We start from the raw sequence: 23474 nt of genomic DNA on the forward strand, positions 1-23474 counted from the left end.
GAGAGGCAAAGCTGGCACAGAAGCAAACACTGGATCTTTCCTGCTGGACAGAGAAGTGCCAGCTGTCACTCAGTGTCAGGGCAGTCTCTTACAGGCTGTATGGAGGAGGGAGGGGTCCCTGTCCGTGGAGGCACCCGGGGGTGTGACCGTAGAGGCACCCACGTGACGGAGGTAGGAGAGAGGTGCTGGAGGCAGCTACCAGGCAGTGGGGCTAAAGCCGAGATGATTCATCCCTGTGCCGGAATCATAAAACCCCTAGAGGCTGGGACAGGAGGCGACAACAGTTGAGTGGGAAGCAGTAAAGAGCTGCTTTAATGAGGCACATAAAAATAAGCGACCAAAGCAACAGAAGATACTTAATGTGCTTCTCTAAAATACAATGCTGGAAATAGGGCACCGGAGTTTGCATGTGGATGCAGCTGTGATCAGAGGAAAAATGGGAGGACACCGAAGAGGGGTACACCAGGGTTCCCAGGCAGATGGCTGCTCCCTGGCTGCAGACCTGGGAGAAAGAAACATCTTCAGCTTAGCCCCTTTGCTGCCAAGGACACCTGCACCCCATTATTACCACTGAAGAGTCCTTCTAGGGCAGTGACCACAACGCACTGAAAGGCTGTTGGGACAGAGCCACAGAAATCCATCAGTCGTGCTGAACATCCTCGAAAGGGACCTGTAGGAAGCAGGGGAAGTTTGCCAGCAAGGGATGGCAAGCAGTGGCTGCGATGGGGAGAGGCTGGCAGCAGCCTGCAGCCCATGCTGAGAGCTTCAATGGCTCCGACAGCCTCACAGCGCCCAAAGCCTGGCCGCAGAGCAAGCGGGAGGTGGCTGGACCTGGTGCACATCCTTCAGGAAGGCAATTTAAAAAAAACAAATGGAGACCAGCACATGAGTGAAGAACCACAGGGCGCCGAAGGGTACTTTAGCATGACAACAAGGCCCAACGTGAGCAAGGTGCTGGAGGGTGACATCAGGGTGGAGCAGGAAGAAATTGGGTCTGCCAGGTAGGAAAAGAAAGGAACAGAGTCAATCCAGGCAGCCATTTGTTGAAATACAGAACAGAGGAAATGGAGCGAAGCAGTGGTGACAATGGCCTTTGGGGTGCAGTCTGGGCCTCTGAGAAGATGGCGTCTATTGAAAACCTTTAATTTCAAAGCAAGCCACGTGCAGGGTCATGTACCTGACGAAACAGAGAGCAGGTGCTGCTACTTCTGCTGGCAGAAGCTCGGGAAAGGAGTAAAAGGACCATCATGGAAAGGAGCGTGATGAGGGACAGCTGGCGCAGAGCTGCCCGCGCTGGGCCACCTGGCCGTCCCCCGAGGCAGGGCAGCGGCAGTGGCAGCAGCAGCGGCAGCAACGCCTGCCCTCCCCGAGGCCTGGGCTCAAACCTTTGAAAAAAATTGAGGCTTGTGGCGTTGAGTCTGGAGCACAGAAAGCCTGGCAGTGCTTCAGGGCAGGGAGCCACCCCAGCCCCTCGGGAGGTCGGGTCCCCGGGTGGCGGCCAGGGGCCAGCAGCCCAGGCACCGGCCGTGTGGCGCTGTCCCCGGGGCCGGGGTGCGGGGACAGCTCGCGGAGCTGCTGTTCGTACCACAGCCACTGGGGGGCAGTGCAGACCTACGCAGCCTGCTCAGGACAAAGCCACCCCGGCTTCTTGTCGCTGAGGGTGGGAAGGGGGTGACCGGCAGTAGCTGCCCGACCCACCCAGGCCCGAGGGCCAGAGTACCCCCCCGAACACCCCCCACATACCCTCCAGCCATAGCCAGGGCTCCCCAGCACCACGGCGTGGGCTCCCTCTGCCCCGCATTGCCCGGGGGCACAGCCAGATGTCCCTGTGCTGGACCTGGGGCCAGCGCACCTTTCCCACTGCTCCAGGCTGGGGCTGCTGGGGGCTGCAGGGCACAAGGGAGAAAACACGCCTTTGCACCGCCAAAGGTGCTCTCACCGCTAAAGCCAGGGCCGCTGGAGAGGGACGACTGTGCTGGAAGAGATGCTTTCGAGCAGCTGCTGTGCCTTGCTGCGCCTCAGCCTCGTCCGGCTGCACTCAGGTGATGCATGGCTCTTCCAGGAGCCACCTGGTTGGGCAAAGTGCTGCCCCAAAGGGATCGTGTGCCCTGCATGGGCTTGACCAACACACGGGGGCACACTGTGGTGCCTTGTCTGCCAGGGACAAAGGTGCTGGCTGCTACAAGGTCTCTGCACAGGTCGGAGCGCTGGGGGTCCATTTGGATAGCAGTGACACCTAGGGAAAAAAAAGGGATTTTCTGGAGGCACATTTAAGCTGGTTGCCTGGATGCTAAAGAGCAAGGGTTCCTTGGGTGCTTTCCCTGATGTGCTTGAAGATTGTATCCACGATGAAGCAAATCCCAGCTGGTGGCTGAAAGGTCTCAGCAAAAGAGGAGGTGGGGAGGCATCTGGATAGATGACAACTCTACCAGATTCTGTTTAAGCTGAAAGATAACCAGGCTTTGGGACTTACAATTTAAAACACAGGAAAAATTCACCCCCAAAGACAGGGAAAAGCCACTGTGTGTGGCAAAGTGCAGTTCTGGGTAGCTCATGAGGTAGGCACAAAGCCAACATAATGTGAAGGTAGGAACAAAATGAAGAGCAGGCCGTGTAGCCAAGCCGCCTAATAAACGAGGCACATTGAGGCAGCCTGAGAACAAATGCATAAATTAATCTGTAGAAGAGCCAGAAGGCCAAAACAAACAAAGAAGCTGCACTCAGGACAGAGGCATTCAAAGGGAACAGGCTGCAGGGAGAGAGCCAGAGAAATCCACCTCAGTCACATTGGACATCCCTCCAGGAAAAACGTAGGAAAAGGAGGAAACTTGTCAGCAAAAAACTGCAAGCGGTGGCTGCAACGGAGAAAGGCCATTTATGACCTGGGGACCATGCCAAGAGCCTCAGCAGCTCGGAAAAAAGCCTCACAAATCACAGAATGTGGCACAGCCACAGGAGGGAGTTAGAAGTGGCTGGAAGTTTGGGGCTTCCCTCAGGAAGGCAGGGGAGCAGCAGCCCTCCCAGGAGGCTGCAGGATTGCCAGCCCTCAGGGGCTGTCTGAGGCTCTGCACGGGGGCTATCATGTCACCAGGCTGCCTCGGGCTGAACAGCGGTGGCCCTGGCCCCCGGGAAGCAAGAGGGCATCCCTGAGAGCTTGGAGCACTCAGCACTGCTAAAGTACCGCACAAACAGTTGGGAATGTGACCAAGACTGGAAGGCAAATGGATGAAAGTAAACTGCTGGGGAGGCACTGCAAACAGATCTTCTAGGGATAAATCAAGCCCCCGGATCTAGCAGGATCCTCCGGAGCAGTGAGCTGCTTTTGGAGGAAGGCGATAATGATACCCAGCCAAGATGAAACCATGATGGGTGGGTGGAAATGAAGATAAGGCCAGGCCAGCATGACCATCACATGACTCTCTCTTGCTGCAAAACAAGGTTTTCACACTTGCCTGCAGAAGGCTGTGAAAACGCAGCTCATCCTTAATCCAGTTGAACTTCCACAAAAGCCTTTACTAAGATCCTTTGGCAAATGCTCTTAGAGAACCAAGGCTGCCAAGGATGAAAGGAAAGGTCCTCTCATGCATTAATGACTTGCTTAATGGAGGGAAAACACACATCAAAGCAGCAAACAAGCTGGTTTGGGAGCAAGACACCCACCCAGTGCATCCGTTGCAGAGATGGGCTGGGAAGAGGGCGGGGTTAGAGGGCAAGGTGGGGAAGTCTGATGATGGTTCAGGTTATTTCATCTAGCCAGACTGAAAGCTGATGTGCATAGCTGCATGTTGCTGACAGACCTGAAGCTCAACAGCAGATGAAACTTAGAACTGGCAAATGCAAGTAAAAAGGAGAGGTCCAAGGGACAGGCTATAAATTAGACATCAACATTCAGGAAAGTGACCCTGAAGTGCTTAGTGATAACATTCTGAAAACACCAGTGCTGTGCTTGAGAGCCACAGTGGAAACTAGGGGTGGTTTATACTACTTTGCAAATCTGTGCTGCTCCTGCTTCTCAGATCCTAACCACTCTGCTGGCACGAGCTGCCCTTTACAGCCTGCCTGGAATAGCACTGCTTCCATAGAAGACTGTCACTACCAGGTATGTGGACCTGCACAGGTGCTGGCACAGTCCCTGCAGAAGCTGGGGGCTTCTCTTTTATCTTGTGGTTTGGCCATTATTGACTCGGCCACTTCTTCAGGCAGTTCTGAGTGAGGAGCAGTGCAGCTTCTGGTTCATCCCTGCCTCCTTTGGGGGTCCTTCAGCCAGCATCACCCCACCCTGACAATTTGGTCCCATTGCTTTTCCATTTTGTCAGAGATGGTGCTGCTTCAGCCAGATCCTCTGCTACAGCCCTGCCTGCCTTTGGCTAGCACAGCCCCACAGCCTTGCCCCCGGCTGGCCCTAGGGATGCTCTGCTGGACCCTTCTCCCCAGGGCAGTTGGGGAAAAAGTTGGTTTTAATTCCCAGCTTCCGTTCACAGGCCTCACCTTGCTTACAGTTTCAGCCTGCCAGGCCTGTGGGCCCTTGCCTTGCCTGCTCCGACACTCATCACCCAACCAGGGAATAAGAATCCCCCTCATACCAAGGCAGCACTGGTGCCCACTGGCTGGGGCAATGCCCGTGCCGCTGTGGAGGGACGCCGGCCTCGTGCCCCCTGGCCTCACACCCCAGAGGGCCATTGCTCCTCATGCCCACCGCCCTGCCCTACCGCTGCCTGCCCCTGCCATCAGGCCAAGTACCAGTACCAGGCCCTGGCAGACCCTCACCCCCCGCAGGGGCTCGGCACCGGGCCCTGGCAGACCCCTGACCCTCCCGGGAGGACCCTGGTGCCGGCGGGCGGGGGGTGGGGGAGAGCGTTGCCATGGCAACCCCGCCAGCAAGCGGCGGCCTTGGCGGGCGGGCAGGCGCGCGCGCGCCGAGCCGCGCCCCTCGGCGAGGTCGCGCGGGCCGCGACTTCTGCGCTTTAAAGAGCTCTGCACCACGCCCTCCGCCCCGCCCCGTCGGGGCCGCGCCGCCGTTTCCATTGGCTGGTCGTAGGCAGGCAGCCGCGCCCTTTTCCCTCTGCGATTGGCTACCGGCCAGCCCGGCTACCTCCCTCTCGGTTCCCATTGGCTGCTTACCGAAACCTCCAGCCTCGCCGTTTCCCCGCTCCCATTGGCTCGTCTGCCGCCGCAGGCCGCGCCCTGACTGGCCACGGGCCTCCCGTCGTCGCGCCTTTCCACGCTCCGGTTGGCTGCCGCGGGCCGTCCCGCCCCGCCGCGCGAGCGAGCGAGCGAGCGCGCGCGCCGAGGCGGAGGCTGGCGCTGAGGTGAGGGGCTCGGGCCGCCCCCCATCGCCAGTGTCGGTGGCGGCGGCGGGATGGCGGCGGCGGCGGCCGGCGCGTTGGGCATGGGCCCCAGCCCCGCCGCAGGGCCCCCGGCGGTGGCCGGCGGGGCGGCGGCGGCGGCGATGGCGGTGGCCGGCCCCGGGCCGGTCCCGGTGCCTATGAACCTCTTTGCGACGTGGGAGATCGATCGTTCGGCTCCGAGTTGCGTGCCCAGGTGAGCCGCGCCGCCCGGGGGCCGCCCCGCGCCGCTGAGGGGGCCCGGCGGGGGTCGGGCCCGAGTGGGGCCGGGGATGTCGCGGGTGGCGGGGAGGGGGTCGTTCCTCCGGGATCGGCGGCCCCGCAGCATCCCTGCTCCGCCGGGCCGAGCCGAGCCTGGGGCCGCGGTCCCTTGGCGGCCGCTGGGCCTCGCTCGGTCGGGGGCTGGATGCCGCCCGGCGTGGCGGGGCAGCGGCAGCACCGGCGGCCGGCAGGGCTGGGTGTGCCGGCTCCGGGCCACGGCTGCCTTGACTCCATGTTGCGGCCTCTGGCTAGTGTCTGCCGCGATGGCCGCGGAGGGGCTGGGCGCGGGGTGCGTTGTCGCGACCATGCTGGTGTCTCTTCGGCCCCGAGGTGCGTGACGGCCTTACAGCCGGTCCTCGGGAGCCAGCGATGGCCGCCCGGCGTCCGTGTCGCCGCCTGTGTCACCTGTGCGCTCCAGGTGCGCAGCAAGCAGGTTTCACTGTGCCGCCAGCCGAGCTCACAGTTGTGCCTCTCTCCGGCAGAGCTGGAAGACAGGGCAATGGTGTAAACGTTGCTGCAGACTATGGTTAGGGGTATGTCCAGGCTTGGTGTGCTTAATGGGAGGAATGTGAAGACCTGCCTTGGAGCCAGGAGGATGTGTTAATGAGCTGGGTGTCTTTTGGCCCGCTCATCAGGCATTGATTCAGGAGGTCCTCTCATGAGAGTTAAGGGGCAGATTCAGGAAGTCAGTCTGCACCCATGTGTCTTTGAGCTGGTGGAATGTTGTCTGTTCAAGCGCTGCACGAAAACTAGAGGTGTAAAATTCAAGAGGGGAAGAATAAATTGTTCATCTAGGGCAGGAGGACACCAGTCTTTGTGAAAGGGTGATGAGTTTGTAGGGAGAAATTAAGTGATTGAGTAGCAGGATGGGTCGGAGTAGAAATGTGCTGAAATACTTCAATCTAGAAGAGAAAGCCTGTGTGACTGCAGTGCCCCAGGAGGTCCTGGACTGAGCAGGCAGCAAATGGGAAGGAGTTTGCCCCATGTGTCTGTGTAAGCCAGCACACCTTTTGATGACACATGCTGAGGCTGTTGTGTGGAGCAGGAAGCAGTGATTGTTCTATAGCTTTGAAGTGGCTTGAGGTATTGTTATTTGTGGGTAGGTTACTCCCAACTTGGAATTTGAAGAGCCGGACAGAATTACCAGGTTGACTTCCTGCAGAAAGAAGTCGCACATTAGAGCACAGAACTTAGTGATGGTCAAGTTGTGGGTATGTACATAGTCTTCACAAATGGAAATGCTGCAAGAGCTAGAGGGAGGAGGAACTGCTTTGGGCAAAGCAAAGACAGAATGACTGGGAATAGTGAGACCGAGTTTAGAAATGGGTTAAATTGGTGGTGGGATGCCAGTGGGTGAGCAGAAATGGTATGTCATCAGTTTGAAAGTTGTCTGAATAACTGCTCTTTGGCCCAATGAATCCTGTGCTTTTTCACAAGGACGGTTCCCATTAGCATTGTGTAGATAGATGCCTGTTGTAATGCATGAGTTTCTTTGTGTGTTGATAGCCACGGGGGCCAACCAACACACCAGCTTCAAGGAAATTTCTGTAAAATTAATCTGAAATTTAATCTCTGGAATATCTTCACATGCAACATTTGTTAGGATGTGAAGAAGCTGATGGAAGCTGATTCTTCCTTTGAAGGCCATGGCGCTAACACAGTGTGCTGCTGTGCTTATAGAGTCAGCAGGTGTCTGGAGAAGTCCTGTTGGGCCACAGTGACCAGTGTGGGACCAATGCTTCTGTGTTCTCTAGTCTTCAGCTAGACCAAGCTTTCCTGAGTGAGTGGGTCAGAGGTGGCCAGGCACCTGTCACGCAGGTAGGTTGTGTTCACTGAAACTAAAGGGAGATCAAGCCGCAAATCAGAGCTGGGTTAATGGTGTATCTGTGCACTGTGCTTACTTATTACTTGTGCATATTCTTCCTCTACTGATCTGCTTGTATAATGTTTTAGTCTTGACATTATGTTCTTCAAGGTAGAAACCGCTGTACTGTCCCAGTGCCCGACACAGGTGGTCTCTGGTCTTACTGTGCTTTGGGGGTGGTAGTGGTGGCGAAACAATATTCATTCAAGGGCAATAATCCTTCTCCCTTGGAACTCTCTCTCTCTCGTATGTGTGTGTAGTCTCAATTCTTCCAGACCTATGCATATCTAGGGGAAGGATAACTTTGTACTGATTTTAATGCTATAGAATGTGCTTTCTTTTTCTAGGCTCTTTATCGTAATTCTTTGCTGGCCCTGTGCTCCTTCTCAGGTGTTTCATTTTCTGAAAATATAGCTCCGACTGCTGCAGGAGCAGGACTGCGCTACATCAGCCTTGTGGGGTTGCTCTGTTTGGCTGTTGATGCAGGACAGTTGAGAGGTTGTGCTCAGGCCTTCAGGATTTCAGAGAAGCAGTCTGGCCCAGTAAAAATAGGCACTGTGAAGTGTAAGCACCAATGTAATGAATGACAGTAAGACTTCTGGTGCCCTGTAGGAGGATCTTGGCTTTCTAAGATGAACTGTTGCCCGTAATGGAAGTCTTACCTGCTGAATCAGGAATGCGTGACTGACCTAAGTCCACATTTACTTTTAGAAGTTGCCTTGCTGTCAGAATGGAGGTATCATCCCTCCTGCTGGGGTCTTTCTCTTTTCAGGGCCAAGTTGAGAAATCTATGAACTCTTGATGCCCTTCCAATGAACTGAGTAATCACAGCCTAGGCCCAGCTGCCTTTGGCTCAAGTGGCTCTCAGGGGAGGCAGAGCTGAATTTTCTGGGCAGCAGGCTGTTATGCAGAGAGGCAGAAGGAAGTAAACACCTGGAAACCAAGAAAAATGCTCTTTGCATCTTCAGGTGGGCTACCTGCTGGGATAGGGATTATTGGCTTCCCATCGTGATGCCTCAGAAGGAAAGCAAGCCTGGTTGATGCTGCAGGGTGTGAAGCATGCTTTTGCAAAATTAGTCAGTCAATCAGCCTTAACTTCAACTCATAGTTATCTTAGTAGAAGTCTTCATAGCAGTGTTCTGAGGTGGGTTTATTATCTTTATTTTGATACCATGCAAATAAGTACCCTTAAGTGTTGTAGCAGGTTTTCACTGTGTGGGGACTGCAAGAAATGAACTAGAGCTTTGCTGAAGTAAAATGTATGTCCATGTCAAGGTAATGTCTTAACTGTATTGTCGTTGTTTAGTATGCTGATCAGGCAGTATGTTTGGAAAAAATGTGTGAAAGGACTTTGTGCAAACATGCTTGGGGTCTTGTTCTTTCTAAGCAGTGGTATTTTTCAGCCTTTCTTAATAGGACTGCTCTTCCTTTTTTTTTCCCTTTAGTATCCAAGAGCTTATAAATGCAAGCTCTTAATTAGGAAACAAGATAAGATTGTGTGATTGTGTTCACTCTTACTCTTTTTCCTTGACACAGCTGTTGTGTTCAGTGTTACGTGGATGTTGTTTCAGTGATAAGTCATCACATTTCTAGTTGGAGGTGAAAGATACGAGTTGTGTTTTGGCTAATGCGTCAGTATTGTTGAGCTCAGGTTGCAAAGGTGGATTCTGCCTGTACAAATTATGCTGTGAATGGCACTGCAAGGATTCAAATACACTACGTTTCGTCCAGAGTACTTCGTATCTCGGTACGATGCATGAGCTCAAAAGCATTCCAAGTCTTGCTGACACCCACACAGTGTGCTTGAACATACTGTCCTCTGCTTATGATAGTTAGAAAAGCATTGACTTAGGGAAATGTGTGTGGTTTGAGCTCACTTTGTGAAATTGTATATGTGTACCTTCAGGACATTGTGTTTCAGAAGGTGCTCTTTATTCTCTATCTCTAAAACTTCCAAATATGTGCTTTGGAAAGTTACAACCTAATGTATTTCTTGCAGGGAGAGCCATTATTGCAAGTACAACTGGAAGTATCCCATGAGTGCCAACTACAGGGATCCTTTGAAGTGCCATGAGGTGAATGTTCTGACCTCTGCAACCCTGTTGTCCTGTTTGGGCAGATGGTATCTATTACCTGACACCTCATGGAGAGTAGAGTAAGACTCCATTTGTGCAGCTGGTTGCAATGCTTTCCTTTGCCTGAGGTCGGGAAAGCCTTGCAGTGAGTAGCGCGTGTCATACAGTGTGGAGGAACGTGCTCTCCTCTGGCACAGCTGCGTTCAGCTGGGTTGGCAGCACCTCACAGCCCCATGAAGCGGGCTGTGCTGTCAGCTATGGACTCCAGGGTCTGTTTTCTCTCTGCAAGGAGCACTGCCTATCTTTTCTACAACCCCTAAGAGTCTCCTTTCCTGAAGCTGATTAGATGATGAAGAGCCTCTGAACTGGGTGTTCCTTTAAGAAACACCTATTCCAGCTGGAATAACATATATTTATTTATCTGCCTGAGATGTTCTTGAGTGGTTTCCTGGGTAAATCAGGCATTTTCATGCTAAACTTCCAACCTCAGCAAAATCTGCTCTGTTTGGGTAAGCTACAGAGTTGCGCTTCTGGGAGTGTTAAATGATTCCAGATTGTTCCCTCAGAAGGTACTGTGATGCCGTGACAAACCTGAGTAGCTCCACTCCCGGAGCGCTTGGGAGAGGCCACAGTTTCTTGTAAGGAAACCAGTCTCTTGTAACTGGTGATATTTGCCCTGTCTGAATGATGATTTCCTTTTAGTCCTAAATAGAAAACAAAATGTTCTAAACAGCCATTGGATTGCTTATTATTCTTAACATTGTGGGCTTGGCTACAAGCCTGCAACATGAGAAATCTGGTGTGTCTGTCCACTGTCTGTCACAGGAGCACTTCTGGGATTTCTTCTCTGGCAGTTATGTTTCCCTTCTGAGCATACGATAATTGAGTTGGTGTCTGTTATTCCTTCTTTCTGCTCATTAGTGGAACTTGGGACAAGTGTCCCCTGCCAGTTTGATTGATGGGGGTGTGTGCTCCTTTCAGAATATTAATAGTGACTTTCCTGAAGGCTTAATTTTATTTGAAGTACCTGCCACGCTGCCTCCTTCCCTTGCTCTCCAGTGTTTCATTCATTAGTTAGGCTGGGTTAGCTCAGTTGTCTGATGGCTTATCAAAAAATGTTGCATTGTTCTGATTGTGCTAGTACGCTATGAGTGCTCATTCCGCTTCCTCTGGCATGTTCATTTACTTGGGATTGATTGCTAACAGCCACATAGTATGCATATCGTGCACCCTTCTCTGAGATGGAGATCCCCTGACCTTTATCCTGTCGAGAATAAATTGCTGAGCACCGGTATCTTATGGGGTTCCCAGAGCAGGTCCATTCTTTGATGAAATCTGTGCTGATGCTTTTGTGTAATTGTTTGCAACATGAAATGATTCTAGATTGAATGCCTGTCTCCAGTCAACTTCAGAAGTAGTTATTGCCAAAAAAGAGGTAGAGGTGAGAAACATACTGCATTTTATAGTATGCCAGATGAGCATCTGAGCAAGGCTGTTTCTGAATACCTTGTGTTCTTATTTGGTCCAAGCTTTCAGCATCCCAACTGATGAGGAAGTTGTGCGTTTGGTTTGGTTTGGTTTGGTTTTTTTTAACTACATCAAAGCTGGTGGATACTATTTTGGGAAACAATAAGTGAGAATGTCTTAGTCCTCTGTGTGGGATGTGGCAACAGGAACCCGTGTCTGTCTCCAGAGAAGCAGACAGCTTAAGTGATACTGCTGCTGTAGTTAGAAGTCTCTTAGATGAAGCTTTGATGTTTCGATATACTCATTGCAGTGGACCTGAAGGAGCGATGCAGTATTTCACGTACCTTAACGCATTGCAACTGTGGTTCCAGAGACCACTCCCTGCTCTGCAGTGTGATTCAGCCTTTGTGGACGTAGCTCAAAATTACACGGGCTTTTTCTGCAGGCCTGTTGCAGTGCCATCTCCTTTATAATTTACTGCCCACTGTCATCTCTTGTGCTTTTTCTGCTTCTCCTGTCTCACGTGGTCTAACCCAGTGAGGGATTCTGTTTAGTAAATAAGAACTCCTGTTGTATTTTGGCTGCTATTCTAGTTTTTCTAGGTTCTCCTTATTTTCCTACTCATGCCGATTTTTACACTTCTGTAAATCCTCCTTTATCACACTTCTTATTCTTCAGTGTGAGCGTATCTTAAGTAGCATGAGGTCCAAAGCCAGTGAGTGTGGAACCATTTTCTGGACAAAAATAATGGCCTGGTTCCCTGCCCAGCTGTGGTTTTTTAACTGTTTTTCTGTGCATGTGGTAACTAAATTCTCATCAGTATAGGCAGTTCGGGATGATGGCAGAGCTCATGTCTTTCGTTTCATTTTTCAAAACTGAAAAATACTAACAATGAGCTGTGGTGCTGTTACAATGGTAGCAGGGTTAGAATAACAGTAATTTGAAAAGGGTTCTGCTACTCTTTTTCTGTTCTTTAATACCTTTGCTCTACCAGGGGAGGAGATAATGTTTGCCCAAAGTCTCTCATGGATTCTTCTGCTGTCTGATTTTCAGTAACAGTTCAAGTAGCGTCTCTGAATCGGTATCGTTTAGATCAGGGTTTTTTTTAGATTTACATTAATTATATATTTTTAGAAGAGCTCCCTTGTATTTATTCTGCATTTCCCCCGTGTTTCTTCAGCTGTCTTCTGGTAGTTCATTTATTTTCTACTTTATTGATACATATACATCCACTTTCTTCTCATTGCTCCTTTCCCTCAAAAGCCCTGCACATACCTGCTGGTAATTTAGGTACTGTTGTCACATTTTTTTCCTTGCTTCTTGACTTGCACACCTGTAATTGAGTAATCTTTGGTTCTGAATCTTAACTTTTCTCTTTTCCAAGTAGTTTGCTTTTTTTCTCAAAATTTAGAGACTATTCCTCATGAAGCTGCAGTGACCACATCTTGTTCTTGTATGGCTTGTATTTTCAGCTGGACTGTGTCCTTGATGTGCTTGGGTTATTTTTTAATGGCTTTTAGATTTTTTTCCCACTTTTTTTCTTTTGTTAGACTTTCTGAATGTTCTTGTATGTGCATCCCTGAAATAGTGTCACATAAGTTGACATATCTTTCAGTCCTCTCATACCTTATGCTAGAGGCTGCCTGGTCCTTCCTTTCTTGCGTGCTCCTTTGTCAGAAGCAGACTCCAGATGGCCATTTAGATTTCACAGCATACTGTATGTATGAATTATTTACTCATTTTTTCTTTGATGTTTGTAACATCCCTTGAGTTTTCAAGCTTTTTCTCTGCCTATTATGTTCCTTAATTTCCCGTTGGACAGAAGTATGACATTCCCATTACTCTGCATTTACACTTTGTTCATCTCGTCTGTGTATTGATGAAGTGTTCATACTTATTTGGGGGTAACTATCTGTTGCAATACTGTTTTGTGGAAGCATGGACAAGTCACTCTTATTTCTGGGACCTGCTGCACCCACAAGGATTTGAGCAGAGAACTGCATTGTATAGGCACTGGTTATTAACAGCTTGCGTTGCAAGTGGATGAAAAGCCTACACACAAATTTACCAGTTTTGGTGAGAATCACTCTTTTGAGTGAAGAGAAGCTGTGCAACTCACCTCAGAATTAAAATATATTGTTTTAAAAGTAAAATTTTTTCCTTACAGTTATGAAGAAGCCTCAAAAATCGATACCCGTGCTGGTTTGACGCTGTCTCTTCCACAGGCCTGTATCACTGCTATTGTATCACTTCAGTCTCTGCCCTGAGCTCTCTTCCAGATGTATCTTACCATGGTACCGTGTTCCTGAGCCTGCAGGTAGTCAGATCTAAGGTCCTTGGCAGCTCAGGATAACAGCAAAGGAAACAGATGGGATGTTTGGTGTGTTTGCTGCTTCAGAGGTAGCAAGCTGTAATGAAACCTTAACTCTGCATTCAGCATTGGTAGGAAAGTTGTTAGACTATGTGTTACAGAAGCTGCAGTGTGGCACATTCCCTTTTTGTCAGTGTACATGGAGATCTCTACCAGGGTAGTCTGGACAGTGGAGGATGGCCTGTGTTTCAAGTCACCACAGCAGGGTTTGCCAGACAGGTGTCTACTGGCACTTGAACAAATGCCTGCAGCAGAGAACTGAAGAAAGTTGGTGTGGATCAGTGAACTAACCTTGACCTCATTTCACTGCTTTTCCTCACCTGGCTGCATTGGCATATCTCCAGCGGACTTGGAGGGGTACCCCAGCAAGCTCTGCCGGGTGATGAATTTCAGGATGTGGCCTGTCCTGCATTCCTATTAGCACTTTCAAACTTGGTTGAAAGGTATTTGTCACTGTGTCTGAAGCACTTGTTCTTTTCCTCCTGTAGACAAGGCTGCAAGTGGTTTTTTTTTGTAATCGCTACCTGCTTCTTTGTGGTGGTTAATTCATTAACATATTTTATTTTAGCCTGGAGACAGTGAGGGAGCTGTTTAGCAACAGGTATGGTGGCAGACTGCTAGTGCTGTGGCTCTGTGGAGGTGCGATGCACTTACACCTTGCCATGCCATTGACTGCTGCTCTTGGCTAAGCTGGCAGTGCAGCACCTTTTATTAAAGCAGCCTTGCATCTGGGGACACCTGGTGCAGCAATTCTGCACATGCGGACAGAAAAGTTCAAAATCTGTTACGTTTGTGAAAAAAAAAATTTCTGTGGCATTAGCCACACTAATGCTGATGCCTAGTTTCAACATGGCTAAAATGAGAGAAGATCCATGTGCTGCTGCAGACTTCCACTTTTCTTCTGTCTGCCCTGAGGTTGCTTTTGGGCAGACCCCAAGCAAACAGCTGGAAGTTCAAACACAGTGATCTTAAGTAAAGCAATGACCAGTTAAAGATGTGATGTTTCCCAAGTAACATACCCTTCTGTTGTTTATAAAAAATAATTTAAAAATGTTTGTTGCAGCATGTAGCCTTACCACTGACCTGTGGATTGTTCAGTAAGCTCTTGCTAACATTTCTAGGGAGGCTGTTATGCGGCAGTAACAAATTCGGTCACATGGTTTTTGTTAAACAAGTAACTTGTTTGAAAATAGAGCAGAAAGATGACCTTGTGGCTTGGACACTGAAGTGAGACTTGGATTCAGATCCAGGGTCTGAAGTTGCTTGCTCTTCTTGTAGTTCAAATAACCCTTTCTCAGCCTGAAGCCATAGCTATGACTCAGATTCCTGTTCTCCCCACTTTGTTCACAGCTGCTTGTTTCCGTGATGCAGTGTTGCTGTTTCCTTGTGTGTGCTGGGTCGACTGTATAGTTGTATGGTAAAGCAGAAGTGATCTTGAGGTGTGGCAGGGGTGCTCCCAAAATCAATGTCCTGCAACACATTGCCAGTACTCATAAGGAAGAAATTTGTCCTTCTTGGGGAAAAAGAGAGCCTTGCAGGACTATCCATCACACTCTGGTGTGTTTCCCTGAGCTGGAAAGATGAAACTGAAGCTAGAGGAAATGGCTGGGGATTCTTCCCTGTCTTCCACAGACTGGAGAGCAGGGCTGGGAAGCCTGAGGGTGCTCAGAAAGGGGCAGCTTGGAGAGAAACCATCTGAGTGCCAGATCACCAGCAGAGGTTTCCTTGCTGTCTAACCAGGATGCTGCCGGCTGGGATTTCCCTGAACAGGCTCAGAGGACCATGGGAACTAGTGGAGTCTGGAGAAGGGTTTGGGGAGCAACATGTGGAAATCAGTTGGGATTTTTTGGACTTTCTGCTGAGGTTGTAAGGGCTCTTCATGCTGAGGAAAGACATTGCTCCTGGTAGTGGCAATTAATATCTGCATAGCTTGCAGGAGAGAGGCTAATGGCTGTGTGACTGACTGGCATGCTGTGTGTGCTGGGACAGGCTGTCTGGGCAGATACTAATGCTCCCTCACGAGATGCTTCTTGACAATGCGCTTATTATCTGGAAATCAGCTTGTGTGACAGGAGGCGCCAAGAGGCTATGGCGGTGTCTCATGTCCTGTTGCGGTAGATGCTGCATGATGTGCTATAATGAAATGCTGCCTATTCTGTGGGGGTTTTACTCCATGCTTGGGATAGAGATGGGTGAGAGGCAAGTGGAGGTGAAGTGATTCATCCAACAGTTAAAAAGTGGCAGAGACGGATTAAGTCTCACTTCTCTGCCTGGAACCAGATCTTAACTCTAAATTGCTTCCTTCTGTAAAAGCAGTGAAGTCTCACTGTAGCAGAGCCTGGGGATGTGGTTATATCACTACAACTCTCCTGTGCACATGGTGGGGCAGCAGTTGTTTTGTATGGTTTGACCTCAATATTTTCCCTTTTGTCGTCCCCCCCCCCCCCCCCCCCCCCCCCCAATGTTTGGGCATTGTGAATAACACAGCAAATGAGTTGTAGCCTCACACAGGAAAGGGATTACACAATGCCTGTCCAGCTCTCTCAACTTCTGATCAATTTGCCTGATCTTGTCCTGACTTGCCAAGGGCAACTGCCTCAAAGAACTGTGTTTCACAGAAACCAGTGGTTAGAGGGAGGTTGGAGGTCCTATTAGATCCCCTGTGATGGAGAACTTGGCTCTCTTCCAACTCAATCTTTGCAGGTTGATGTGCCTGGGTGCATTGTGGAAGTAACTCTCAGCCATCCTCAGGGTTTGCTGTCTTTTTCCAGTGGAGTTGTATTTAGAGTCAGGAGGGGGAAAAAAAGGAAAGAAGGCAGCCTGGAAAGAGCTGATATAAGTGTGGGAAAGGGGGTGGGAGGGAATGGTGCATTTTCAGGCTAAGCTATTTCATGACTAGCAGCAGTAGTTTAAGTGACATTTGAGTGGTGATCTTTCCAGTGATGCATCTGTGTGGGTATTTAATGCAAAAGGGTGCGGAGTGATGGGGAGAATGGTTTCCAGGAGCCCGTTTCATTCATTGTGCTGCAAGGTGCACTTGCTCCTTACATACATAGGTACATGTGCTTTTAAACCAGTGAGGTGAGAAGCCTCAGCCATGAGTAGGAGGCAAAATTAACAACTCTAAACACCCCTTGTAAGCAACTGAAAGAGGAAAGGTTTAACACCCCACCTGCTCCTGCCCCCTGCCTTACAACTTCTGCCTACACAGAGCCTAGCCAAGAGGAGGGAAAGGAAATCTCTTAACCTTATTACTGTTTGTGACTACAGTAAGCAATCCAGTTACTGCCATCCTTTAATCCTGACACTGCTGGGCCCCAATTAGAACAGAGAAGTCTTGGTTTCATACCCTTGCAGGCAGGGTTGTGGTGTCTGTGAAGGAAATCACCAAACCTTTCTGCTCCCTGACCATTGCCTGAAGAAACTGTGATGACACTTCACACTGCCACTTGGAGTTTGTCCAAGGAGTGTGAGAACAGTTGGCCCCAATATTTGAGTCCTGTCTGTCCGTTCAGGTAAGGAGTGACTGCCTGGCTGCCACTGAGTTCTCCAGCCTCTCTTTTTAAGTGACCTTGGCACTTTCTTCGTAGATCTAATGTCTTTGGGGGGAAGTTTCAGGCTTGTAGCAGATCCCAGTACTTCCTTTCTCTTGAGAAGAGGAATCTTGGAAATCATGTTCCAAAGACCACTTCTACCACTGTGGCCATGGTTATTTGTTCTCTGGGTAGCTAGCAGAGCTGTGAGGTATGTGGGAAACTGGGCCATAGACTGTGGTAGCTTGCCCAAAGAACACTGTTCCCCTGGTAGCCAGGGGAATGGTGTTCTTTGGGCAAGATGCAGAAAAGCAAGGTGGTTTGTGATGGGATAGCAGAAGTGGTTAACATCCCAGCTGAGCGCTGCTGTGAACAGAAGGCAGAGCAGTTAGTTATTGGCCCCTAGAAGATCTTCTATTCTCTTCTGAAAAATGATAAGGCACTTGTGTTGTGTCCAGTCCTGACTGTAGTGGAAAACACTCCTGTTGACATGAATATGACTAGGTTTTGAATCCCAGCTGACAAAACATTAATAACTCTGCTTAATTACAACCTGTTTTTTTCTAATACTCTGAGCATAAATGATTTTTCAAGGAGAGCTGGCTGTGAGATGTCAGAGGTCTCTTTGGGAAGAAGGCAAAACTAAGTAGATCAAGGTTTAAAATCCAGGGTAGCTTTGTCTGAGAGAAGCTCCATGGTCTCTGCCTTCAGAGTAGATGTGATTTCAAGCCAAACAAACTTTCTGTTGAGGTTAGAAGTATTCAGTGTAGATCTCTTCCAGGGTGGTTACAGCCTCAGCTGTCCAGATGAGGACAGTTCTACAGAGCGTCTTCCTTGTGATACCTGATGGCACAGCACTCTGAAGGAGGTTATGAAAAGGACGTGTAGAGTTGTGTGTTATTTTGCCAATGCTAGTCATATTTGATTGTATAAGTTGAACATGTGAGGTTTCAGAATTCAATTCCTGTTATCCAGAACAAACATTTGCTGCTGACAGCCCTCTAGAAGGATCCTGGAGTTGTCATCAATGCAGGTGAATTGATACCTGATACGGTTTCTCTGTCTGAACAGTAGGACAGAGAGCAAGATGAGGGACTTTCTCAGAAGCAGCAGCAGCAGGTAGAACAACAAATGCTAAAAAAAGGAATCTTCTTTAAAGGCAAAAAAAACCCCAAAGCCAAAAGATAGGTTGGTGACAATGTGAGGTTTTTCTAGAAGTACCTTTTCAGTGTCCTGGCTCTTGGTTCCTGACTAACTATGCAAAATGAAGCGACTGAAGGGGAAATAACTTACTGCTTTCTAGGGTTGAGAGAGAATATCAGATGCCTGAAAGGAGATTTTTGAACAACTTCATCTTCTTTTATATTGCAATAGAAAATCTTTTCTTCCCACAAAATAGGTGATGTATGTTCTGTAGAAGATCTATTGCTCTTTGAGTATGTAACTGAAACATGTGCGCATATTTCCCCACCCCACCCCCCCAAAAAATATGGACGCGCTGCAAAAGACCTTTGAATGTGAGCTGTGGTGATGTGACTGTTAGTCCTTCCTACTTCTCCCTGTACCTGTGGACTCTTTTTGGAGGCCCAGCTCTGTGTGCTAGCTTCCATACCTGTAGGATGTTCATGGGGTTTCAAGTGACACTTGCTGCTTCTGAATGATACCTTGTGATGAAAGGTGGTGATGGAGAGTATTTGAAATGCTAACTTTGAAGCTCACATCTGTGCAGAATGCTTGGATTTACCAGCAAGCTTGTCCTGGACATCACACCTGCACTGTGCTCTGCCTGCTGCATATCATCCTCCTTCTCGTGAGACAGAGGTTCTCAGCCTTTAAATCTATGTAAGCAAACAAGTTGCTAGCTGGCCCTGGCCACATCTCTAGTGCAGGTCTAGAGAGAGGGGGCAAAAATAGAGGAGAGCTTGTGTTCTATCCCATTGAACCCAAAGCCACTTTAGTATGACCAAAGCCCGGTAGGAACACAAGCCTATGGTGTTTGCTTAGGATCTCTCCGGTTGCCACAGTTCTCAAGGCTTTCTCTGTTCCCTACAACATGCAGATTATATAAAGGACAGGTGATGCTGTGTGAGAGCCAGCCATGCCTTGCACTTGCTAATTTTCTTCCCTTTATATTTTCAGGTTTTGTGCTACCTTGAGATTTTCCATATTTCAGCTGTGGTACAAATATTTGGAAGGATTAAGCCTTAGTGTTTAGGATTAGATAAAAGGGATGCTGAGGGACGGAGTCTGTATTATGCCTAGTGACCTTGTTCTTGTGCTTGGACAGCCTGCATTGTTTGGAAGGAGAAGCAGCTCCTGAACAAACTGTTCATTGAGTAGGTCTGCTAATGACAAATGTTGTGGTGTGGCAACTGCTAGTGACCTGGTAGTAAAACAGCCAGGCCAGTGAAACAGGGTAGCAGAGAGATTTTCAGGCTTGGGATTTTGTAAGAGATTGTGTATGACTGATTCAAAAGAGCTTTTTGGTGTTGCACTATGTTGCACTTAAAGCTGCGAACGTGCTGCCATTGCCAATCTTTGACCTCCCAACTTTGGTTTTGTTGTGCTGTCTGAAGATTTACAGCCTGAAACACAAGGATTTACTGCTTGTGCAGAGTTTCACCCCACTGTTTCACTAACATTAAATTGCCCCAATGGAGGACAAACTTAGAGCAAATTCACCTAAGTGGAATGGTTCCTTTCCTCTAACTTACACCTGCTGTGCTTTGGGGAGTGAACCTCAAAAGCTCTCTTACAAGTATGTATGCAGGTCCACAACGAGTATCCCCTAAATATGATTCTCTTCCCTAATGGAAGATCTTGAGACATTAGGGAGTAGGAAAACATTGTGCTCTTCCATGTGGTTACACCTGAGAACAAAAGTGTGTAGAGTTGCCCAGTACCATAGTATTTCTTTCTTGCTTATCTTTCTTCCCCACCCTCACAGAATTTGGCATGTGCTTTCTGTTGCATTGATAGTAGGAGGTTTCCTGTAAAGCTTTGTGATTCTTAAGGTATGCTTCGGTTTCTTTTTATTTTGCCTGCTGAGGTTATGCTTTTGGGGACTGTCATCCTCTGAATATTAAGGCTAGCGGCTTTCCTTCCCTTGAGAGAAAAGACCTGATTTTGAAGGTGTATACAGATTTTGCTCTGAAGGAAGGTGCCTAGTAAAATAAGGAATTTTCCATCAGGACAAACTCTTGTTTTCTTGGTGGCTGCAGCTTCTAGATGAAATGGGTGAGATGCTCCTCAGCATATGTTTTACAATCAGACCTGTCTCTATGCTGTGAATTACTGGGCTATAGCCAGTTACAAAATTGATGTAGAATCCTACTGCTGACTGCAGACAGCTCCTGAGGCCATGGCTCGAGAGTATAACAAACGTGCTGAGTGTTATGCTGTTCTTGAGGCACATACTTTATTGCAGATCTGAGAAAGCTGAGCTATGAGGTGTGTGGGTTTTTTCCCCCCTGTCCTTTGGGATGCATTTCAGGTTGTTTCTCAGTGGCTGTTGACAGACTTCCAGTCTCCTTTTGCCTTGCTAAATCACCTGCACTGTGAGTAGTTTAGTAACTCATGAGAATTACAGCAAGCATAAGGTGGTACGATTGCAGTGTGTGAAATGCACTGTTGTGCCCTGGGAGCGGCAGATGGAAAAGCCTGCCTGGAAGTGGTACTTGGGGTGACTGGTTAGTATGAATTTGAGTGCAAATCCAGCACTAAATCCCAGCAGCTGACATCCCTATACGGAGGTAAGCTGGTAGGAGTTCTTTTCTCTCTTCTGAGTTAGTTCCCCTACCAGCCCAAAGGAGGATGGGGTCATGTGGCAAGGATGCTGAGAAGCCGCCCCTTCACAGAAGAGCATGGCCTGTTGGGACTCCCTAGAGCTAGCAGCAGTTCTGCTGGAAGGCAGGAAGAGGGTTTGATGAAAATCCACTCTGAAACATGGCTGCTGGAAGGATATTGGTTTTGATTTCTTCATCCATGGTAGCTGACTTCCATCTTCTCTTGTATGGACCTGGGTAGGGTTAGTCAGCATGTTTTTGGTAGAGAGGAGATAATCTGCCTGCTTTCCAGTCTATAGCGGGTGAGGGGAGAAATGCCGGCCTTCCAGGCAGTGTTGTTGCTAGGAATGAACACCCTTTGCCTTTACTCTTTCCTCTCAAGAGACCTCCTCTTGCAGTGCACCTGAAACCTTGCCCTATCTCTGTTTCCAGAAGTGGGAAGGGGCATGCAAACTATCTGTGAAGTATCTGCTAGAAATGTTCATCTCCCATTGGTTGCTCTGCTTTTAGACAAAGCAGGGGGCTAGGTAATTACAAATTTTATTTCTCGGAAAAGAAAAAAATCAAGCTATTCTCAAGTAGAGTCTGAGTTCCTCTTAGCTGCTTCTCCCTGGGCATACAGAGGAAAGAAAAGCTGTCCACAGCCCTTCTGGAAGTTGCCTGTAAGTTTGGCTGACTGTGGTGTGAAGCAAATCCTACAGCTGCTTGGCTACCTTTCGTAGGGTTGTTGGTTCACTTGCTTCAGGTGTTAGGGGAGTGTGTTAAGATGAAGAGTCATTTGCAGTTCAAATATCATAGAGTTTCCTAAGTTGAAAGGGATCCATGAAGATCACTGAGCCTGACTCCATACAGGACAACATAAAAGTCTCGTGCTTTAACTGGAAATGGAGGCTTCCAAACCTTGCAGCAGGTCACACCATTAAGTCTGTGGGTTCAGGTAACACAGCAGTGGGGCCCATGCCAGGGAGGAGAAGGCAGGGAATGGTAAAGCCCACCAGATGACCAACCAGCCGAGCGCTTGGCACGGGAACTGACTGTGGGCAGCTTGTGCAGGTGCTTGTTAAGCTCTGCTGTCTGCTTGAGGTGCAGTAGAACAGACAGGTCATGGTATGCTGCGTTCTGGGTGCTTGAGAGTTGCGCCCTGCTGCGAGGTTGTGAGGATGGGTGATAGTAACTGTCCTCATTTCTAAAGAACATCTTGTAGCTCCATCCATGTCTGTTTGTCAGAGACTTGCAGGCCAGGAGTTGTACGGTGGGGAAGGGAAGCTTTCTCCTACTGATTGTACTTTATTTTGGGAAAGGAAATCATTTCTAGGGAATGACTTGAGGAGCCATCTCTGGATTCAGGCAGAGCTGTCTGGGATGGGAATCAGAGCTCTTCAAAAAGGTGTAACTTTGCTTCTAAGTGTAAAGATTTTGGTGCTGTGTAATGCAACAAATTTGAAGTTGTTGAGTTTCAACTTTGCAAACGTTAAATTCAGCTCACTTGAATGGGTATCAGACACTGTGTTGCTGGAGGGGTTACTCGTGGAATCAGGTTGCTTCTTTGTCAGTTGAAAGAAGTTGCATCCAGTATCTGAAGGGGAGGCACCTTTTCAGCCATGTAGCCTTTTATTCTCTTGACATACTCATAAAAAGGGCAATAAATTTCAGAGATGGCTTGGCACCAGCCCAAGTTATTTTGCTACTCACTGATAAAGGATGGCCCGTTTTTCTGTAGGCTTTTGGTGTGTTGCCATTTTCTCTTTGCCTGAGCAAATGTGGTGTTTGTGTATGCTCTACAGGGGGTCAGGCCAGACAGACCTTTAAGACTGATGTCCTTCCTAATCTTAAAAAAGATGGGCACCCACCCCCGATGGGAAGTCTTACATGCTGAGTCTTACAAGGTGACGTGCTAGATCCTGACACTGAATGGTTTTCTAATAAATATCTTCTGAAACATCAGCTTGCCTGCCCATGCCGCCTGCCCCCCCCGCCCCCCTCCCCCGCCCCGAGAACATGTGTTTTTTGGCATCTCTCATCTTCTGCAATGCAAGTAGCGAGGATGTGTGACCTAAAGCTGTTGTGTGAGCTCTCATCACAGCACAAACAGCATTGTCAATAGAAATCTGTGTAGCAGATTGTGTGACTTAGTACAGGACAAAAGAGGTGAAGTAAAAGTACTCAAATAAAGCTGACAGTACTGTCTTGCTCAAGCTGTGTTTGCACTATGGTATGCTGAAGGAGGAAGCAGTGAGAGGCACCCCAAAATGGCTAATTGTGGTTGTCTCACCTTAACTGGGAGTCTTGCTGAGTTGTATGCTTTTCTGTTGGAGTGCTGGGTGATATGTGCAGTTGGCATTAAAAGTGCTTCCTTTGAGTGACTATGTGCTGGGTTGTTTCAAAAGGAAGTGGGAGAGCTTTATTCCTTCCTCAGGCCAAATTCCAAACCCACTGTACCTACACTCAGCATGACACCTGGGATAGAATGAATTGGCAGTCCCAGCCTTGCACCCTACGAACTGGCACCCCTTCTCTGGCACTAGTTCCAGTGCATGCCTGACTATGCAGCAAGCTGTCTCAGTGCTGGCCTGGAAGGAAACAACTTAGTATTTTTTAGTTCGTTCTTTGTCGGGTTAGCAGGTTGAGTCAGTTCATCGTGTGCTTAAGTACATGGTGGTGTTAGGGAATCACAGGGAGTGGAGAACAAGGCATTGGCTTCCGGTGGTGGGGGCTGTTGGCTTGCTTCACCACCTTCTCTGCCTGTACCTTCTGAAGGGGATGTCAGTGTTCC

At 48.8% G+C, this 23474-nt stretch overlaps 1 protein-coding gene across 2 annotated transcripts in view; it reads left to right on the forward strand.

Annotated features, from left to right (window-relative positions):
- Positions 1 to 5287: 5287 nt before the first annotated feature.
- The window catches only part of LOC121096166 (phosphofurin acidic cluster sorting protein 1-like), a 69702-nt gene continuing 51515 nt past the window's right edge, over positions 5288 to 23474 (forward strand). For both annotated transcript variants that reach the window (XM_040611849.1, XM_040611850.1), the window contains exon 1: positions 5288 to 5541. In XM_040611849.1, the coding sequence (XP_040467783.1) occupies positions 5360 to 5541 (182 nt within the window). In that variant the 5' untranslated portion in view covers positions 5288 to 5359. The remainder of the gene's footprint in view (positions 5542 to 23474) is intronic.

This window comes from Falco naumanni, chromosome 12 (genome assembly GCF_017639655.2).
Source record: "Falco naumanni isolate bFalNau1 chromosome 12, bFalNau1.pat, whole genome shotgun sequence".
In the NCBI taxonomy this organism is placed as follows: Eukaryota; Metazoa; Chordata; class Aves; order Falconiformes; family Falconidae; genus Falco; species Falco naumanni.